Genomic DNA, 18,681 nt, shown 5'->3' on the forward strand with positions numbered 1-18,681 from the left:
ATAATATGGTCGTTTTGTGTCTAATACACATGCAGTTTTCTGTTCCTTGTGACATTTAAGATGATCTCTCCTTGTTATGGATACAATAACACCTCGGTGTGTCTCTCCGGGCTTTGGAAGTGGATTGGAATTGTCTCCACGGACAAATGATGCTGGTCTTTCCCCAGGCAAAGGTGTCGAGTGTGTGCACACCCTCCTGCTATGCTTTGTGTGCTGCGTGTGATATGCTTGCTAATCTTCCTATGCGTGTGAGAGGAGCTCCCTGGGGCCCTGGCAGGAGGACAGGAGGAGGAGCTTGGTCACTCAGGTACAGGTAAAGTGACGCGTTTGCTGTCAGTTTGGGGTCAGAAGCAAACATTCGAAGCGTGACTGTGAACATGAACGCGATCTGGACCCTAGCTGTTTGTTTCAAAGTTGTGAGTTTTGCCGTTTCTGGTTGGACGCAGAATTCATCCAGGTAAGTGGTGGAATTTGGTATGAAGGGAGTCGCATTCGTTTCCTGAACGAGAACGCCTGCATTCGTGAATGAATTGATGGCGCACAACCACCTCCGTTCGTCAGTAACGCACCTTTCTTTCCTCTGTGCCAGTGCTACGTTGTATCTGGTCTCAGGTCCAGAGGTGGTGCACGCTGGCACGCCGACTCCTCTGGCCATCACCGTGTTCGGAGACTTCCCGGGCACGGTGACAGCTGAATTGGGACGTGGAAGCACCAAAGTATCGCTGACCGAAGACTTCCAAGAAGGTGATGTGCATCCACAAGCCGATTCAAGCTTGAATTAGTTTCTTTTAACTTTCGGGAGGGTTAAAAGGTCATTCTGTTTTAAAGGTTTGACGAGTGTCCTCACGCTTCCTCCTGTAAGTATAGTTTTTATTTCTTCTCACGGCAGTAGAGGGGGGAAAAAAAGTCTTTCTGACTGGGATCACAGTGTTAACACTTATGTCATCGCTCCAGATTCCTGACTCCTTAACCCAGAATTCCCTCTTAAACCTGACGGTGCGGGGCTACAAAGGAAACAGTGTCATTTTCACCAACACCACCACCCTAACCTTCAGTCCCAGGAATGTGTCCACCTTTATCCAAACTGACAGATCCCGCTACCATCCAGGGGACGCAGTCAAAGTCAGAGCCGTGTGTGTTCAGCTGGATAACCATCCATACAAGGACAGAGTGGATCTCTCTGTACGGGTGCGTCTCTATTGTCTGTGTGAAAGAACAAAGCCACAGGAACTCTGTTCTTTTTTCATTGCTCACTGGGACCTTGACTGATATTCCTTTCTTACATGCAGGATCCCAGTGGGAATATCGTTGACAGGTGGGAGTCCACGCCCAATCTGGGAATCGTGTTGCGAGAATTCCCTTTGTCCCAGACGGCTGCTCTTGGACGCTGGGCGATCGCAGCTACTGTGAATGTAGGGTTGTTGTTGTTTTCCCCTCTGCATGCTGTGATGGAATAAGAAGGAATATCTTCTCATCCGAGCTTCCCTCTTCTTACATGCAGGGTGTGACTGACGAGAAGCAGTTTGTTGTGGAGCTTCATGGTAACGTGCATATCGATTTATTCCAAAATAACAGTGATGGTTTATGTTCGATTGGTCAGTTTGAGGATAGACGGCACTGGTTGACCTGAACAACATCAGTGGTTCAGAGTGAATCATTCTGACAACAGCTGGATGGATTCCTATTACATTTAATGCCTAGGATTTATCCAAATCCTTTTGCGATGCCTTGACTTTCCCTCTAAAACGGGAATGTCAAACTCATTTTGCATTGTGAGCCACAAACAGCCCCTGAAGTGGGTCGGACCAGTGAAACTCCCCTTTCTGTCGGTGTAAAGAAGTTTGACTGCACATTTGATCCCTGAAACATTTTGATATAGGAAAAAAAGACATGCAGTTTCAACTACATGCTGCTGTAGTAAATGAAGGAAATCTGTCAGCCTGATTCTTTGGGCTTAAATTGATGCCCTCTTTCATATTTTCCATCCTGTCGGGTCAACTGTAGTCTTCGACAGGCCGATTCTGGCCCCCAGGCTTTAAATTTGACACCCGTGCTGTAGAATCGCCACGTACTTCAGCTCTACATTTTCTAAATGACTTAAAGTCACAGTTCCCAAATGGCAACGTCTGTTCCCTTTGGCGATCTTCCTGTCACACCACTCGCTGACATTTTTGTTTTGACGGATCTTCTAATCTTCTTGTTGAATCTCAGGTCAGCTTGTAATTTTCCCAGCGTCCACTTCTGCAGTGCTTTGTTCTTGGTATCGAAACTAGGATTAAACTGAGATCTACCAAAATGACCATCCTGTCTCACAGAGCGCCCACACTTTGACGTTCTGATCAAGACGCCGTCACACATCCTTGCTGGAGATGACGTCTCAGGATCAGTGAGAGCACTGTGAGCTCATCTGGATCATTTCAGCCAATAACATATTTTCATACATATAAGTGAAGCAAGTGAAGCAGCATTAGTGTGTTTTTCCATTTAGGTACCCTGGTGGACGACCCTTAGGTGGAACATTAGTTGTTTCTCTGGAGTCTGCTATGAGCAACACGACCTCTGCTATGCAAACTAAAGAGGTGAAGCTCTCCATGTCCCCGTTTCTTCAGTTTTTCATATCTTTAATCATAAACTGAAACAGCAATAGAAACTATAAGAGACACTATCTGTCATTTTTAACCTTCGCTTTCAGTTCTACGGATCAACACAGTTTTTCTTCAGCAATGATCAACTCCAGGCTCTGCATACTTCATCAGTTAGCAGTGACGGTCGTCCCACTGTGCACGTTACTGTCTCTGTTAACGACAGCACCACAGGTATGACGCATTTTAATAAACCAGCGTTGCTGCAAGTATAACTTTAACTTCACCAAACAACATAATGTTCTTTGTTAAGGGTTTAAAGTGAACAAAACCGTGAAAGTCCACCTGATGCAGAATGTATTCCAGCTCACATTCCACGATTTTCCACCCATGCTAAAGCCGTCGTTACACTTCTCTACAAACGTGAGTTATTATTATTATCATAACTCACATGTCAGAGCCTTTTGGACACAGTATTAGTGCCTCCTCTGTTTCACAGCTCAGGATCTCAAGATACGACAGGAAGCCGCTCAGCTCAGTGGATCTAAAGCACTCTGCTGTGGTTCAAATCAATCAGATAACGTCTGTGAAAAACGCAGAACCCACAGCTCTGATACTTCCTGTGTCTGAGGACGGGGACGTCCGCATCAGGTTTAAATTACAGGCTCAAGTTGTGACGCTCTTTATTCAGGTCAGTAATGTAATTCTCCAACACGCAAAGGTGGACTTGCAGAACAATCACAGTTCTGTACTTTTGTTGCTTGTAAGAGTTTCAGTAGCGTAAAAGATGACATTAAATTTAAGAGAAAGGACTTAAATTAAAAACGCGACCTCTGATGTGTTATGTTTTCAGAAGAACAAAGAAAGATGGAGAACATCAGTTCATAAGTGCACGTTTTCTTTATCTTACTGCTATAAATACTGATTTTTAGGCCAGATTTCAGTCCAGTGAGGAGACTCTGAAGATTTCCAACAACTTCTCCTCTCCGAGCGACTCGTATGTTCAGATCGCCCCCGGCAACACATCTGCACAGGTATTATATACAAAGTTAATATTTTTAATATATCACAGCTGCATGTATCCAAAATGTAACTATATTTATTTAATTTCCAGATTGGCTTGCCTCTGCAGATAAATGTAGAGAGCACCTTTAACCTGACCAAGCTTCACTTTGTGGTATGTTTGGTTAAATACACAGTGTGTGCATTTGATTTTCTGCGTCTTTTCTGCATTAAGGACAAAATGCAACATATTGTAAAGTAAAATTAATCTTATGAATTGCAAGAAAATCTTACAGTGGCCAGCACATAAGTGTCTAAGCTTCTAACTGTAAATCATTTCTGTGGCTTTTTTGTGTTACACACAATTACTCATTAATGCAGAGTACTATGTGTGTGTTTAAACACTGTTACCGGTAGTTGTGCACCTGTCCGTGACACTTCTTCAACCCAACAATGATTTAGTAATGTATGTACAGTGAGGCAAAAAAGTATTTAGTCAGCCACCGATTGTGCAAGTTCCCCCACTTAAAATGATGACAGAGGTCAGTAATTTGCACCAGAGGTACACTTCAACTGTGAGAGACAGAATGTGAAAAAAAAAATCCATGAATTCACATGGTAGGATTTGTAAAGAATTTATTCGTAAATTAGGGTGGAAAATAAGTATTTGGTCACCTCAAACAAGGAAAATCTCTGGCTCTCACAGACCTGTAACGTCTTCTGTAAGAAGCTTTTCTGTCCCCCACTCGTTACCTGTATGAATGGCACCTGTTTGAACTCATCATCTGTATAAAAGACACCTGTCCACAGCCTCAAACAGTCAGACTCCAAACTCCGCCATGGCCAAGACCAAAGAGCTTTCGAAGGACACCAGGAAAAGTATTGTAGACCTGCACCAGACTGGGAAGAGTGAATCTACAATAGGCAAGCAGCTTGGTGTGAAAAAATCAACTGTGGGAGCAATCATCAGAAAATGGAAGACATACAAGACCACTGATAATCTCCCTCGATCTGGGGCTCCACGCAAGATCTCATCCCGTGGGGTCAAAATGATCATGAGAACGGTGAGCAAAGATCCCAGAACCACACGGGGGGACCTGGTGAATGACCTGCAGAGAGCTGGGACCAAAGTAACAAAGGTCACCATCAGTAACACACTACAACGGCAGGGAATCAAATCCCGCAGTGCCAGACGTGTTCCGCTGCTGAAGCCAGTGCATGTCCAGGCCCGTCTGAAGTTTGCCAGAGAGCACATGGATGATACAGCAGAGGATTGGGAGAATGTCATGTGGTCAGATGAAACCAAAGTAGAACTTTTTGGTATAAACTCAACTCGTCGTGTTTGGAGGAAGAAGAATACTGAGTTGCATCCCAAGAACACCATACCTACTGTGAAGCATGGGGGTGGAAACATCATGCTATGGGGCTGTTTTTCTGCCAAGGGGACAGGACGACTGATCCGTGTTAAGGACAGAATGAATGGGGCCATGTATCGTGAGATTTTGAGCCAAAACCTCCTTCCATCAGTGAGAACTTTGAAGATGAAACGAGGCTGGGTCTTCCAACATGACAATGATCCAAAACACACCGCCCGGGCAACAAAGGAGTGGCTCCGTAAGAAGCATTTGAAAGTCCTGGAGTGGCCTAGCCAGTCTCCAGACCTCAACCCCATAGAAAATCTGTGGCGGGAGTTGAAAGTCCGTGTTGCTCGGCGACAGCCCCAAAACATCACTGCTCTTGAGAAGATCTGCATGGAGGAATGGGCCAAAATACCAGCTACTGTGTGTGCAAACCTGGTAAAGACCTATAGTAAACGTTTGACCTCTGTTATTGCCAACAAAGGTTATGTTACAAAGTATTGAGTTGTATTTTTGTTATTGACCAAATACTTATTTTCCACCCTGATTTACGAATAAATTCTTTACAAATCCTACCATGTGGATTCATGGATTTTTTTTTCACATTCTGTCTCTCACAGTTGAAGTGTACCTCTGGTGCAAATTACTGACCTCTGTCATCATTTTAGGTGGGGGAACTTGCACAATCGGTGGCTGACTAAATACTTTTTTGCCCCACTGTATTTTGTAGGTGAGCTCTAAAGGCCAGGTGGTAGCTGCTGGGACCCAAAACTCCTCGTCCTTCTCTCTGACCCCAGCGCTGTCCTGGGCCCCTGCGGCCTGTGTCACAGTTTACTGCATCCTGTCTGACGGCGAGATCATCAGCGACGCAGCACAAATATCCATCAGTCGAGACAGCTATGTACAGGATCTCGTTTTATTATATTGCTCTAATGAATTCCCAACAGTAATCCTCTTCATCCTGTGCCGTACTCTGTGTGCGTGCTCCCCTCAGGTGTCATTAAAGTGGAGCAGTGAAAGCGCCCAGCCAGGTGAGCAGGTATCGCTGACTGTGACCGGTCTTGAATCCAGGTCTCAGCTGGCAGTCACGGTAACGGGGACACACGATGACGCCCTGCAGCCCGATCTGAACTTTAAAGAGGAAGGGGTATGACCGCAGTAACCATGCTTCCTTCTGTATAAATGCTGATTATGTCTGCAGACAAAAGCTTAAAATTTATCTGTGAAACATGAGCTCCTGCGAACCTTCGTCAGAAAGTCACCTGTTTTAGATACCGCAGGATTTCCTTCATATTGTTCTCCCAGTCACCCCAGTCACCCCAGTCCCCCGGCACACTGTTCCCAGTTAGATACTGCACGGAAATTGAAAAAGTGATCACTAAACCGGCTCGTCCAGATATAACATATCTGTCTGCTTTGTTAGGAGGTGACTCCTGTTTCTAAGAGCTGGTAACCTCAGTGCTCTGGATTCAGGACCTGAGGCTTAAGGATCGCTGCAATAGAGGAAACCAAGTGTCACCTTTTCTCACCTCCAAAGCTCTGACAGTCTGTAGAGTGTGTGTGTGTGAGAGAGAGTGTAGGTGTGAGTGTGTGTGAGAGTGTAGGTGTGAGTGTGTGTGAGAGTGTAGGTGTGAGTGTGTGTGTGTGGTAGAATAGATCATTTAAAAACTGCGATCGCCTCAGATTCCTATAAAGACGCTTAGACTTTACGTCACACCTGACTTCTAACTCATGTGGTGATCTGACAACGATCCATTTAAAAACGTTCTCGCCCAAACAGATTCACTGTTACCCATTTTTCCTCTTCCTGTCCCACCACAGGACTGTGATCTTCAGATCCTGACCAATACGAGATTATACAGGAAAAACCAGCCTGGACCTAAAAATGGTAAAACGGCTGTTTTTTTTGTAGTTACGATACTGACTTGACTTTGCATCTTCAGTGCTATAAATACAATCTCATGGCTTTCAGAAGGACATGCCCCAGAGGTGCACAAGGACTGGCACCACTGGATGGATGGTGCTGAAGCTTTGCTGTGGTTGAACACTAACGTTAGGTAAGGGCTGAGAGGGGAAGGTGATTCATCTGATCCACTACAGGGAGTGCAGAATTATTAGGCAAATGAGTATTTTGTCCACATCATCCTCTTCATGCATGTTGTCTTACTCCAAGCTGTATAGGCTCGAAAGCCTACTACCAATTAAGCATATTAGGTGATGTGCATCTCTGTAATGAGAAGGGGTGTGGTCTAATGACATCAACACCCTATATCAGGTGTGCATAATTATTAGGCAACGTCCTTTCCTTTGGCAAAATGGGTCAAAAGAAGGACTTGACAGGCTCAGAAAAGTCAAAAATAGTGAGATATCTTGCAGAGGGATGCAGCAGTCTCAAAATTGCAAAGCTTCTGAAGCGTGATCATCGAACAATCAAGCGTTTCATTCAAAATAGTCAACAGGGTCGCAAGAAGCGTGTGGAAAAACCAAGGTGCAAAATAACTGCCCATGAACTGAGAAAAGTCAAGCGTGCAGCTGCCAAGATGCCACTTGCCACCAGTTTGGCCATATTTCAGAGCTGCAACATCACTGGAGTGCCCAAAAGCACAAGGTGTGCAATACTCAGAGACATGGCCAAGGTAAGAAAGGCTGAAAGACGACCACCACTGAACAAGACACACAAGCTGAAACGTCAAGACTGGGCCAAGAAATATCTCAAGACTGGTTTTTCTAAGGTTTTATGGACTGATGAAATGAGAGTGAGTCTTGATGGGCCAGATGGATGGGCCCGTGGCTGGATTGGTAAAGGGCAGAGAGCTCCAGTCCGACTCAGACGCCAGCAAGGTGGAGGTGGAGTACTGGTTTGGGCTGGTATCATCAAAGATGAGCTTGTGGGGCCTTTTCGGGTTGAGGATGGAGTCAAGCTCAACTCCCAGTCCTACTGCCAGTTTCTGGAAGACACCTTCTTCAAGCAGTGGTACAGGAAGAAGTCTGCATCCTTCAAGAAAAACATGATTTTCATGCAGGACAATGCTCCATCACACGCGTCCAAGTACTCCACAGCGTGGCTGGCAAGAAAGGGTATAAAAGAAGAAAAACTAATGACATGGCCTCCTTGTTCACCTGATCTGAACCCCATTGAGAACCTGTGGTCCATCATCAAATGTGAGATTTACAAGGAGGGAAAACAGTACACCTCTCTGAACAGTGTCTGGGAGGCTGTGGTTGCTGCTGCACGCAATGTTGATGGTGAACAGATCAAAACACTGACAGAATCCATGGATGGCAGGCTTTTGAGTGTCCTTGCAAAGAAAGGTGGCTATATTGGTCGCTGATTTGTTTTTGTTTTGTTTTTGAATGTCAGAAATGTATATTTGTGAATGTGGAGATGTTATATTGGTTTCACTGGTAAAAATAAATAATTGAAATGGGTATATATTTGTTTTTTGTTAAGTTGCCTAATAATTATGCACAGTAATAGTCACCTGCACACACAGATATCCCCCTAAAATAGCTAAAACTAAAAACAAACTAAAAACTACTTCCAAAAACATTCAGCTTTGATATTAATGAGTTTTTTGGGTTCATTGAGAACATGGTTGTTGTTCAATAATAAAATTATTCCTCAAAAATACAACTTGCCTAATAATTCTGCACTCCCTGTAGTTCACTGAATATTGCTGCTTTTTCCTTTCTCTCAGCAATCGGACTTGGACAAGTGAGAAAATACTCGTTCCAGATGGCATTACTGCTATGGGAGCTTTAGCACTGGTGATGTCGGAGAACCTGGGCTTGGTCTTCACTCCTGTGCTGCAAAAGGTAACGAAACACTCTTCACATTTCTGGTATTCGTGTTTCCTTCTTTTACGAACGAGGAGTTTTACGAACTGAGATGCTGAGGAGTTATCTTCCCCGACCTTCTTAATAACTCTCGCTTATGTTGTTTCATCGACAGCTGACTGTCTCCAAAGATTTTTCCTTGTCTCTGGGCGCCCCATCACTCCTCATCAGAGGAGAGGAGATTGTGTTGGAAGTGAAGATCATCAACCATTTGGAGCAGGAGATGGATGTATGTAGGACGCACTTTGTGGTACATTGTAGCTGAATAAGGCTGAGTTTGGTAAATAATCTGACATCTATCGACAGAGATCCGAGTCTCTCCCTTTTGCATGAATTATTGCTCACTTCCATCATTTCTGGCACGGCATATTTTCCCTGTTTTTAAAGATTGCGCTTTGCTGTCATACGTTTCTCTGCATATGTAGGTCATCGTGCTGCTAGCACAGAGCAAGTCCTTTGAGTTTGTTCTGACACACCGAAAAGATGCATCTGTTATCAATGCTCAGAAAGTCACCGTGGAGAGTCACGGCTCTGCTTCAGCTCTGTTCCCTGTGAGGCCTTTGGCTCTGGGTGAGGTGGAGATATCTGTGGATGCCGTGTCTGCAGAGGCCTCAGACAGTCTTGTTTGGAGAGTGATGGTGAAGGTATGATAAAGCAAGGAGATGTCTGAGCATAGGACGGTGCCTGCAACACGATGTCGCTACAAGATGTGCTTTTGAACTTATGCGGCACAGTTATTCCTATCATAACATTGAAATGCTTGTTCCTGAAGCCCGAGGGAGTTGAACAGTACTTCTCTCAGACGCTGTTCCTGGAGATGGAACCGGAGAAACGGAACAAATCCACAGCCCTCTCCTTCTCCTTCCCCCCAAATGTGGTGCCCGGTAGTCAGAGGGCCCGTGTGGTACTGGCTGGTAAGTCTGCCGTTTGTCCTCTTACTGTTTGTGCATGCAGTTTGTTTACTTTGAGTCATTTAGGCATGTATCATAGCAGAAAAGCAAGCGTCGGGATTTTCCTCAGCTATAGATTTCAGGTTTGGCGCTTGTCTTGATAGTCAGCTGCAGGATAAACGTTTCATCTTGCAGAACTGCGGCTTCCTGCTCAGTGAGGCTGTTTTTTTATCATCCTTCTGTAACGTGTCATTTAAGCCACTTCCCCGACTTTCAAGGTGCCCATTTAAAAAAATACTCTTTATATTCCATTCAAAAGTTACCTTATTTGAACACTCGTCTGGTGAAAGAGACACTTTCTGTTCCCATTCCGGTCTCACCTTCCAGCTCAAATTGCTCAAAAACAAACATGTTGTTCATGCGTTAAATCTTTCCATCCTCTGTCCTGCTGCTTCTCGCAGGCGATATCCTGGCTTTGTCCATCAACAACTTGGGTTCACTGGTTCAGCTGCCGCTTGGATGTGGGGAACAGAACATGATCCACTTTGCTCCAAGTGTATATGTTATCCAGTACCTGGACACTTCAAACCAGGATGACCAAGAGCTCAGGAGAAAGGCTCTAGCTTACATGATGGAAGGTTAGATGGACCTCGGTCACTCATAAAGATCACTGACCTGGAGAACTAGTTATCACAATATATAAGAACGTCTTCTGAGTGTTAAATTGAAGGTTCTCTGAGCCCATTAAGGGGTTTGTCACAAGCCTTTTTGCTTTTTTGCTGTAAGGTTATCAGAAACAGTTGTCCTACCAGAGAGAAGACGGTTCCTTCAGTGCTTTTGGAAACAGCGACACCTCTGGCAGCACATGGTAAGGTCACCCGTGTGGTCTAGTTTCATAAATGTTTTCTCTAAAATCGCAAATTTTCTGATGCTCCTTCTTCTCTCTCCTCTCTTCTTTCTCTGGATCCAGGCTGACGGCCTTTGTGCTGCGCTGCTTCCTCCAGGCTCAGCCCTACGTGAAGATAGACCAGAGCGTCCTGGACAGGGCTGTGTCTTGGCTCTTAAAACGCCAGGGCCCCCAAGGAGAGTTCAGTGAGGTGGGCAGACTGATCCACACCGAGATGCAGGGAGGGCTGGATAAGGGCCCGGTGGCGCTGACGGCTTATGTCCTGATTGCACTTATGCAGGATGAAATCTACACAGTGAGTTAGGGCAGAAATCTATTTTTAAGCTTTCTAGAAGCTGATACTTAAATGGACAGGATGTCTGCGAATGCTAATAATACTGTATTGGTTTCTCTGTATGAAGGAGATACACGAAGCCAGTGTGTCTCTGGCCAGAAAGTACCTGGAGGACAAAGTGTCCAGTGAAGTGATCAGTAACTACAGCCTGTGTCTGACGGCTTACGCTTTAGCTTTGGTCAACAGTCCCGTCTCTTTCACCGCACTGACTCAACTCGGCAAGAGAGCGGACTACATCGGTGACTCAGCCTTTTTTTCTATCTGAAGCTTTTATAAAAACAGCAACATCCCATCCTTTACTTACCGACTTATACAGTGGCTGTGTCAGTTAGCCTGTGGTTATTCTCTTAGATGGAGTGATGATGTGGAGTTCGTCTGCAGGCCCGAGGTCACGTAACCAGAAGCTGCCCTCAGCACAGATCGAGATGGCCTCGTATGTGCTGCTAGCTCACATCAACCGTGGCTCACTCTTTGATGGCATTACACAAATGAAGTGGTTAAGCACACAGAGAAACCATCTAGGAGGCTACGGAACAACACAGGTGAGACAAACCTCTTTTCCTCTTACTGATTCTCACCTGTGTACAGATATACAGCATATTTCAGCTCCGCCATGGATTCTCACAAATATTCCCACATTCTGCCCCTAAAGTCGATGTTTATCCACGATGGCTGCATCTTCTGTTCCCTTCCTCAGGACACAGTAGTAGCTCTCCAGGCTCTGGCTTCCTACGCAGCGTTCAGCGGCGCCAATGCCATCAACCTCATGGTCAGTGTGTCTTCTCCAGAATCTTCATCACTGTTTCGAATCAACGCCACCAACTATCGAACATATCAAAGTCAAGAGGTGCATCCGTTACCTGGCGTTAGATGGTTGATATGTACAGTAACTGAAATTTATTTAATCTCCAATTTTCATTTCATGTTTCTTAGATTCCTGCTGAAAACGATCTGCATCTAAAAATATCCATGGAAGGCAGAGGCTTTGCCACATTTCAGGTGCAGTTGTACGGCTTCTCTGTTTCTGTGTACCGCCGTGGTTCCATTTCAGGAATTATTTGTAAGGTACAGATTTGATGAGAAACTGGAACTCGCCCTTACACATCAGGAATGTTTCCTCCATCGTGTTGAGCTCGACAGACGGTTTAACCACCAGCGCGCGAGCAGCATAAATTGCAGCAGCAGCTGTGCGCGATAGCTTCTCTTAGCACAACGTTGTGCATCATAAATGAAAATGCTGCATCATAATGGATCCCAAGCAATTGACGTCAGACAGCATCTGTCTGCACTGCAGATAAAATCGCTGAGAGGAGAACTGAGGTGAAAGGTTAATCTCTCCGTTGTGCTGTTAGTTTTTGTATGAGACGTGTGTTTTCTTTTAACTGTATACTTCAGCTTTTAATCGATAATCAAACATTTGTAACTGTTTCCATGACTACAGCTGAACGTCTTTTACCACTTGGAGAGGGAAACTTTTGCAGAGAACCACCAGCAAGCTGCGGACGAAGCTTTCTCATTACGCATCGATGCTGCTGATGGCAGCGACCGCAATCACATGATGTTGTCTGTATGCACAAGGTGAGCGGTTCACACATGGACAGTGCGTTTCTATGTACTGTATTTATCTTTATTTGGTTAACCCAGCCTGAAAGGATGGATTAGAAATGAGTAGATCAGAGGGACAGATCGGATTTTGCTCTTCTGAGTTAAAGTCAGAAAGGCACAGCTGAGATGGTTTGGACACGTGCAGAGGAGACCATGCAGAGGGTTAGTGTGACGGGGGAGGATGCTGGGACAGGGGGAGATGGAGGCCGATGATCTGCTGTGGCGACCCCTAAAGGGAGCGGGTAAAAGAAGATGATTTATCCAAGGAGCTTGAAAACAAAATCAAGTTTCTTGAAGACGTTTTGAGGTGAAACATCCATTACTATGAGCTGGATGACTGAGAACCTACGCAGACAAAAAGGTTTATCATCATTTGGTTACTATGCATGTTAAACACTCTGAAAATGTTGTCCTCTCCAGATTAAAGGACAGTCAGCTGATACCTCACACAGGTATGGTTATATTGGATGTAGGCCTGCTCAGCGGGTTCACACTCTCTCCTGAGGCTGCTGTCCAATCAGCTGTTATCAGGAAGGTGGAGACGGCACCTGAGAAAGTCATCCTGTACCTGGATTCAGTAAGTGTTTGAAGCAGCCTAACGGCAATCAGCGTGAAGCTTTAAAACCCGCTCTATGCGTATTATTTGGGTGTGATATTAACCCCTTTTCATTTGCCCTGCAATGCTTCACCAGCACTGGTTTCCTACATTAAATGAAAATGCATGTTGATAAAATAGCAGGAATCCGATTACATCACGTGCGTAGTGACATTATTCTGGTGTCATTTGCAGCTCAACAAGTCAGAGGTTTGTATCAACCTTCCCCTCGTCAGAAACTACAAAGTGGCCCGCGTGCACGACGCTGTGGCACGCGTTTACGACTACTATGAGCCAAGTGAGTACGACTGTGAATAGTGTCATTTTTAAAAATATATATAATGTGAATGGTTGTATTTTTAATTTCAGCGAGAAACGCGATGAGCACGTACAATTCGCGAGGTCTGCTCGGCATGGACTCCTGCTTCTTCTGTGGTGCAAACTGTGATCTCTGCAGGCCTGGAATCACCATCACCATGTCCGCTCAGTCGATGGCTGCCTACAGCTTCAGCTGCCTGTTTCTCGGACTCACTGTTTTTCTTGTTTTAGTCGGTTAGATGGACTTGGAGGCACACATTCATATGTACTGGATATATATGTGTCTTTTATACAAAACTCATTTTGGCCTCATTCTATCCAGTGGACTGTTCCTTTGTTTAGTGCTCTCTGCTGTTAACAATGTCTTCTTTTTTGTAAAGATGTGAATATGAAATGACTGGTGTTACATTTCTTTTTATCTAACACATACTATCTAAAACAGATGCATTTCCATTTAAAGCTTCTTTAAAGCTACTATGATTCCATAAGTTGAGAAAAATGAACCATTAAATGAAGGAGCGCTGTAGCCGATAGTAGCAAACAGAAAAATTAAGGTGACGTTTTCCCTCATTTGCACACATGCCCTGTTGTGTCTCTGTTGGCAGGAAATGCAGATGTACTGAGCTGCCCAGAGTCATATAAATGCTAAAAAGGATTATTGTACAGCTCTGCAGACTTCCAGCAAGTGTCTGACTTGTAGCTTTAATGTTTTTAATCCCTGTTGGTATTCAGTTGAATAACCTGCTGGAGTGAAGCAGAACTCACCTCACGGCGTTTGCAGATACACTGAAAAGGGGGAAGTAACCAGGTTTGACGTTACTGATGGAATCATTAAAATAATTGTTACTGTATCTCAGAACAAATTCATGTTTAAGTTTGCATAAACTCTCTAATAAACTTTCTGCTTATCTGTTTTATAGTGGCAATAATTCACACCACTTTAACACTTACTGGATTGCATAAAATCTGAAGCTGAACATGACCTTTGACCTCACACTTGGTGACTTGTTCTTTCTTTTAATAAGCTATCGTTGTTTTTTGCATTTTAATAGAAATGCACGTCTGGTTTTTATGTAAAATGTTTTTTGAAAGGCTCATTGGCAAAGTGGTTTCCCTCCAGGGACAATGAAGCTTTTCGGTTCATAAGTAAAAGCAGACATGGAAAGCAGAACATTAGATGTCCCACAAAAAGGAAACTGACTCACATCTGGACCTTCAGCTGTTGGCTGTGCAGCCTGTGAGAACATCTCATAAATTCTTTCCTTGCCTTAATTCCTCCCAAGCTAAAGGTAAAGCTCCTGTCGTTCCATTTTTGTGCAGTACATTACATATCCTCAGTGTCTGCACGCTCTTGTGCTTATCCCACCGGCTCCTCCCCCTAATGCTCACATATGTTGCTGTTTTTAGTCATAATATAATCCAAAATTACTGAAGTGTGGCAGCACACCAGGAGCTTTCAGCAGTTTAACCTAAACTTACGTAAACCTCACCAGTTACCATCACGTTAACCTGAAAGCTGTTCCATAAAAAGCTCCAAAGCTGCAGTTGTGAATGTCAAACACTAGATGGCAGTCTTGGTATCATAATAAAGATGGTCTCAAAGTTCAGGCTGGAGCCATAAAAGCTACATTTGTCTTGTTTCTTTAACATTTAATATTGCCAATAAAGTCAGCAGTTCTCATGATACAGAGAGGTGATATTAGATATAAAACTCCTCTGCTTACAATAAATGCACCCGTGAGCATTTTAACAAAGTTACAGGATGAAATGTTGATGCATTGAAATGAAAAAGCTGCCATTTTAATAACTTCTTGTTAATACATTTTTTACTGCATGTTTTAACCGTGCCTGGGAAAACTCCACACACATAAAGGTCGTAGTAAATGACCCTCGCTGACCCTGCTGTGTCGTGGGTCATGCTATGAAAACAGCGTCGGGAGCGCATGCGGTGCCCATGATGTCATGCACGTACTATGCGTCAGGCCTGACGAGTGCCTAATGTCCTTAACTGACAGACAGCTTAGGATCAGCAAAGCATTTGGTTTTACATTAGCTGCGAGGAAAGAAGCACTTGGTATGGGAGAGAGCTAAGAGGATTTATAGCTTTAGGAGAATTTCCCCACACCTGGTTGTGAGCAGAAGCAGAAGATTAAAAAGCACACCTTTCCCCCTGAAATCCCTCCTGTCTGCTTTTGCAGAAGTTTCTGGAATCCATATTTTGGTCTTATCATACCCAGGTCAACATCGAGCCCCAGACTCATAAATCAGATTCGTGCTGATTCCTTCTCCTCAGTGTGGCTGTACAGAGGTATAACGCTGGCTACGCGCCTAGATGCAGATGGGTTAAACTCAGTGAAGGAGATGGTTATTTATGAGCTCCATCTCCTGATGGGAGCTAATGCAGCTGCTGCTGGACAGAAGCTGAGTGTAGCTCCGATCAGCGACAGATTTTTTGCACATGAATCTTTTTTGTTTCACTGAAATCTGTCGCTTGATGAAATTGATCAAACTCTCCCATCAAAGTGGAAAAGTTAGATGACAGGGATACACACATTTAAGTGCAGTAACCATGTTGCTTTGTATACTCAGCAGCGGTTGTTATATGATATACTATAATATTATAATGATAAATTACACGATAACCGCTGCTTTTGTGACCGCAGTTATTCACTTTGGGATGGCGCGGTTAGGAATCGTATCTGGTGAGTTTGATGCTTTAATCCGGCACAAGTTTTCTTCCAAAAACAGGCAGATAATTGCTCCCCGTGGTCCAGCTCCAGATGACATCAGTAGGAAACAATTGCCATCCAAACAAACAACGGCATCATATGGAAAATCGCTGCTGTGGGTGTTGTGACTAAATTCGCGGTGGAAGCAACAACAAAGATGAATGGAAGCTTGGTGTCCCTGGTGATGCTACCTCAGTGATTCCCCATCTGCGCGGAGAGGAGGATGCTGCGTTTGTTTGGCAAGGAATGCTTCATTCACCAGAGTAGGTCATGGAAAATCCCTCGGAGCTTTCTTCCCACCCGTAGCGAGTGAATATTTACACAACCCCCACGTGACCCCGAACAATCCGGCTCAGACAGACAAATCCATGCAAGAGTGTGCAGGAGAGGTGGGGGGATCCCGGGCAGCAGAGCAGAGGTCCACTTAGTCAGCCTGCCCGTGGCCTAATCTGAGCATACCAGCATGATATGATCCAGGTAAAGATGATATCAGACATCAGAGGAGTCTGGTTCATACTTTGTCACCACCAAAGATTATGTTTGGCTACTCGCTCATGTGAATCATTGTCTGTTGATGTTTGTGTCTGCAATTCACTCTTATTTGTACAAGTACGAGCTGCTACAAGCCCAGTGAAGCCACAAGCTATTGCCCAAATCTGGGGCTGTGGATGCATGTCTGGGCATTCTGCAAGTCTAATAAAAATTCTTAATAAAAACAAATCTTGAAGCAACTGACCGGAGAGTAGAAAGATAAAAAAAATATGTTTAAAATATGTGCACAATGACAAAAGATAATCAGTTCCATTCTTTTTATGTATCTTTAATAAGACACAGAAACAATTCTCAGTGAGCTGCTCATTTGATGACAGTGGGGAGAAAAACATTCCTGAAAGAGAGAAACGTCCAGCAGAACCAAACAGGGAAGGAAACCATCTGTCTGGTCTGGTTGGGGTGAAGAGAAAGTGGAGATAGAAAATATAAGCAGTGAGAAACAACAGACAGACCAGGCAGATTAAAGCCAGAGCTGCGTTACTCGCACCAGGAAAAAGGAGACAGAGTTAATGACTGCTGCCTCGTGAATAAGCAGACTTTTAGTGTCTCTGGACATCCAGAGGAATGAAAGGTAGGAGTGTTGAGTGTTGGCTGGACTGAGAGGCCGAAGTGATGGGATGCTTAAGCAGACGGGATCAGGAAAGGTGAAAATGATGATGAATGATGCTGAAACTGTGACTAAGGTGTGAAGAAAGTGGGTCGATTTTGGAACCACTGATTTACATTTCTTTACTCTGACTGTGAGAGAATAACCTCTTCAGCTGGTTCCAGACCTTTTAATATCAAATTATGCTACAAAAGTAGTATTTTTTTTCTTATTGTGGTGAAAGAGCATCACCGGGAAACGCTTCAACAAGACTAGCTTCTGGATTATGATTTTTTGATTCAGTCTGGCTCACAATGGCTTCTTGACTCATCTCCGGACTTCTGTTAACTCTTTGCATGTGAGCTAAAGAGGCAAATGATTCAAATTAAAAGTCAGACATAACTTAACCAGTCATGCACACATGCAAGTGAAGCAAACCCAAACTGCAGATGCTGGTGTGACCTCAGGCTCTCGGTTTTCAACTCAGTTTTCACCAGGGTCGGTTTAGCTACCCTGTATTCAACTGTCGCACATTTCCTCAAACTCTCTGCCCAATTAGAGTAATCAGAAGCAGATGGATTCAGGTTTCCACCTTGGCTCCTGTATGTGCGTGGGCTAGAGCCTTTGTATTCTCTGTGGACGTGAAGGAGAGCCGGACAGAAGTAAAGTCAAAGCAGTATGTGTATAGTACAAATGTATGTAAAAGCCCCTAGAAATCAGCACTGTGTTTGCACAGACATATCTAACTGACACGGGTTATTTATGTGTCTAACCCACAGAAAGAGCGGGAGTTCCTGCAGTCTGACGAGGAACCAAACACTGTCTGACTGAGCGGTCTGAATCTGCGCGATACACTGCTGTGATTACTTCACACCGAGGACACACACATGCACACCGGCCGTGCATCCCTCAGCTAAACACACGTACACACATGCGCATGTTCCTGCAGAAGCAGGGATCACGGGACCGACGAACGGCACGAGCTGAGAAAACCCCCACTTTTTTACTCACATATGACATGATGATAATGAACGCTGGAAATGCTGCTGGAAATACTCCAGTCAGAGTTGAGATGGAGTGTACAGAGTCTGATACGAGCTTCTGTGTTTCGTCGTCTGACAGCGCCTCATTAACTGCACTTTGAGTGATGCAACCTCACATTTTCTCTCAGTTATAAATCACTGATTAAAGTCAGCCTCACTGAAGGATGGAAAGGGACTAATGTCTTTATCTGACATATTTCTACTTTTAATTTACTGTAGCGAGGATGTGCTGTGAGAGAAATCTATACATATATACTTGTTTAAGCTGATTTTAGAGGTATTGCTGTACTTTCGCCTGCAGGAAGGTGCAAAGGTGACAAAACATGTGTCAGACTTGTTCCTT

The 18,681-nt window shown here is 44.3% G+C and overlaps 1 protein-coding gene across 2 annotated transcripts; it reads left to right on the top strand.

Moving 5' to 3' along the window:
* Positions 1 to 261: 261 nt before the first annotated feature.
* LOC102298713 (CD109 antigen) lies at positions 262 to 14,340 on the top strand. 2 transcript variants are annotated; one of them, XM_014333600.2, is made up of 32 exons: positions 262 to 457; positions 590 to 744; positions 829 to 857; positions 955 to 1,188; positions 1,290 to 1,412; positions 1,502 to 1,541; positions 2,316 to 2,397; positions 2,489 to 2,579; positions 2,693 to 2,816; positions 2,896 to 3,005; positions 3,082 to 3,273; positions 3,515 to 3,616; positions 3,697 to 3,759; positions 5,673 to 5,843; positions 5,937 to 6,089; positions 6,764 to 6,830; positions 6,915 to 6,999; positions 8,641 to 8,758; positions 8,895 to 9,008; positions 9,205 to 9,423; positions 9,552 to 9,693; positions 10,131 to 10,307; positions 10,456 to 10,537; positions 10,640 to 10,871; positions 10,978 to 11,149; positions 11,262 to 11,452; positions 11,608 to 11,757; positions 11,844 to 11,909; positions 12,352 to 12,488; positions 12,936 to 13,092; positions 13,306 to 13,408; positions 13,480 to 14,340. In XM_014333600.2, exons 1-32 carry the CDS (start codon positions 378 to 380, stop codon positions 13,665 to 13,667), a joined length of 4,149 nt encoding a protein of 1,382 aa, XP_014189086.1. In that variant the 5' UTR covers positions 262 to 377; the 3' UTR covers positions 13,668 to 14,340. The 2 variants fall into 2 exon arrangements, with proteins under 2 accessions (XP_014189086.1, XP_042076706.1); XM_042220772.1 differs by having other exon boundaries at positions 5,673 to 6,089.
* The last annotated feature ends 4,341 nt before the right edge of the window (positions 14,341 to 18,681 follow it).

The sequence above is a fragment of the Haplochromis burtoni genome, unplaced genomic scaffold (genome assembly GCF_018398535.1).
Source record: "Haplochromis burtoni strain Fernald_Lab_line unplaced genomic scaffold, NCSU_Asbu1 Contig_55, whole genome shotgun sequence".
Lineage (NCBI taxonomy): Eukaryota > Metazoa > Chordata > Actinopteri > Cichliformes > Cichlidae > Haplochromis > Haplochromis burtoni.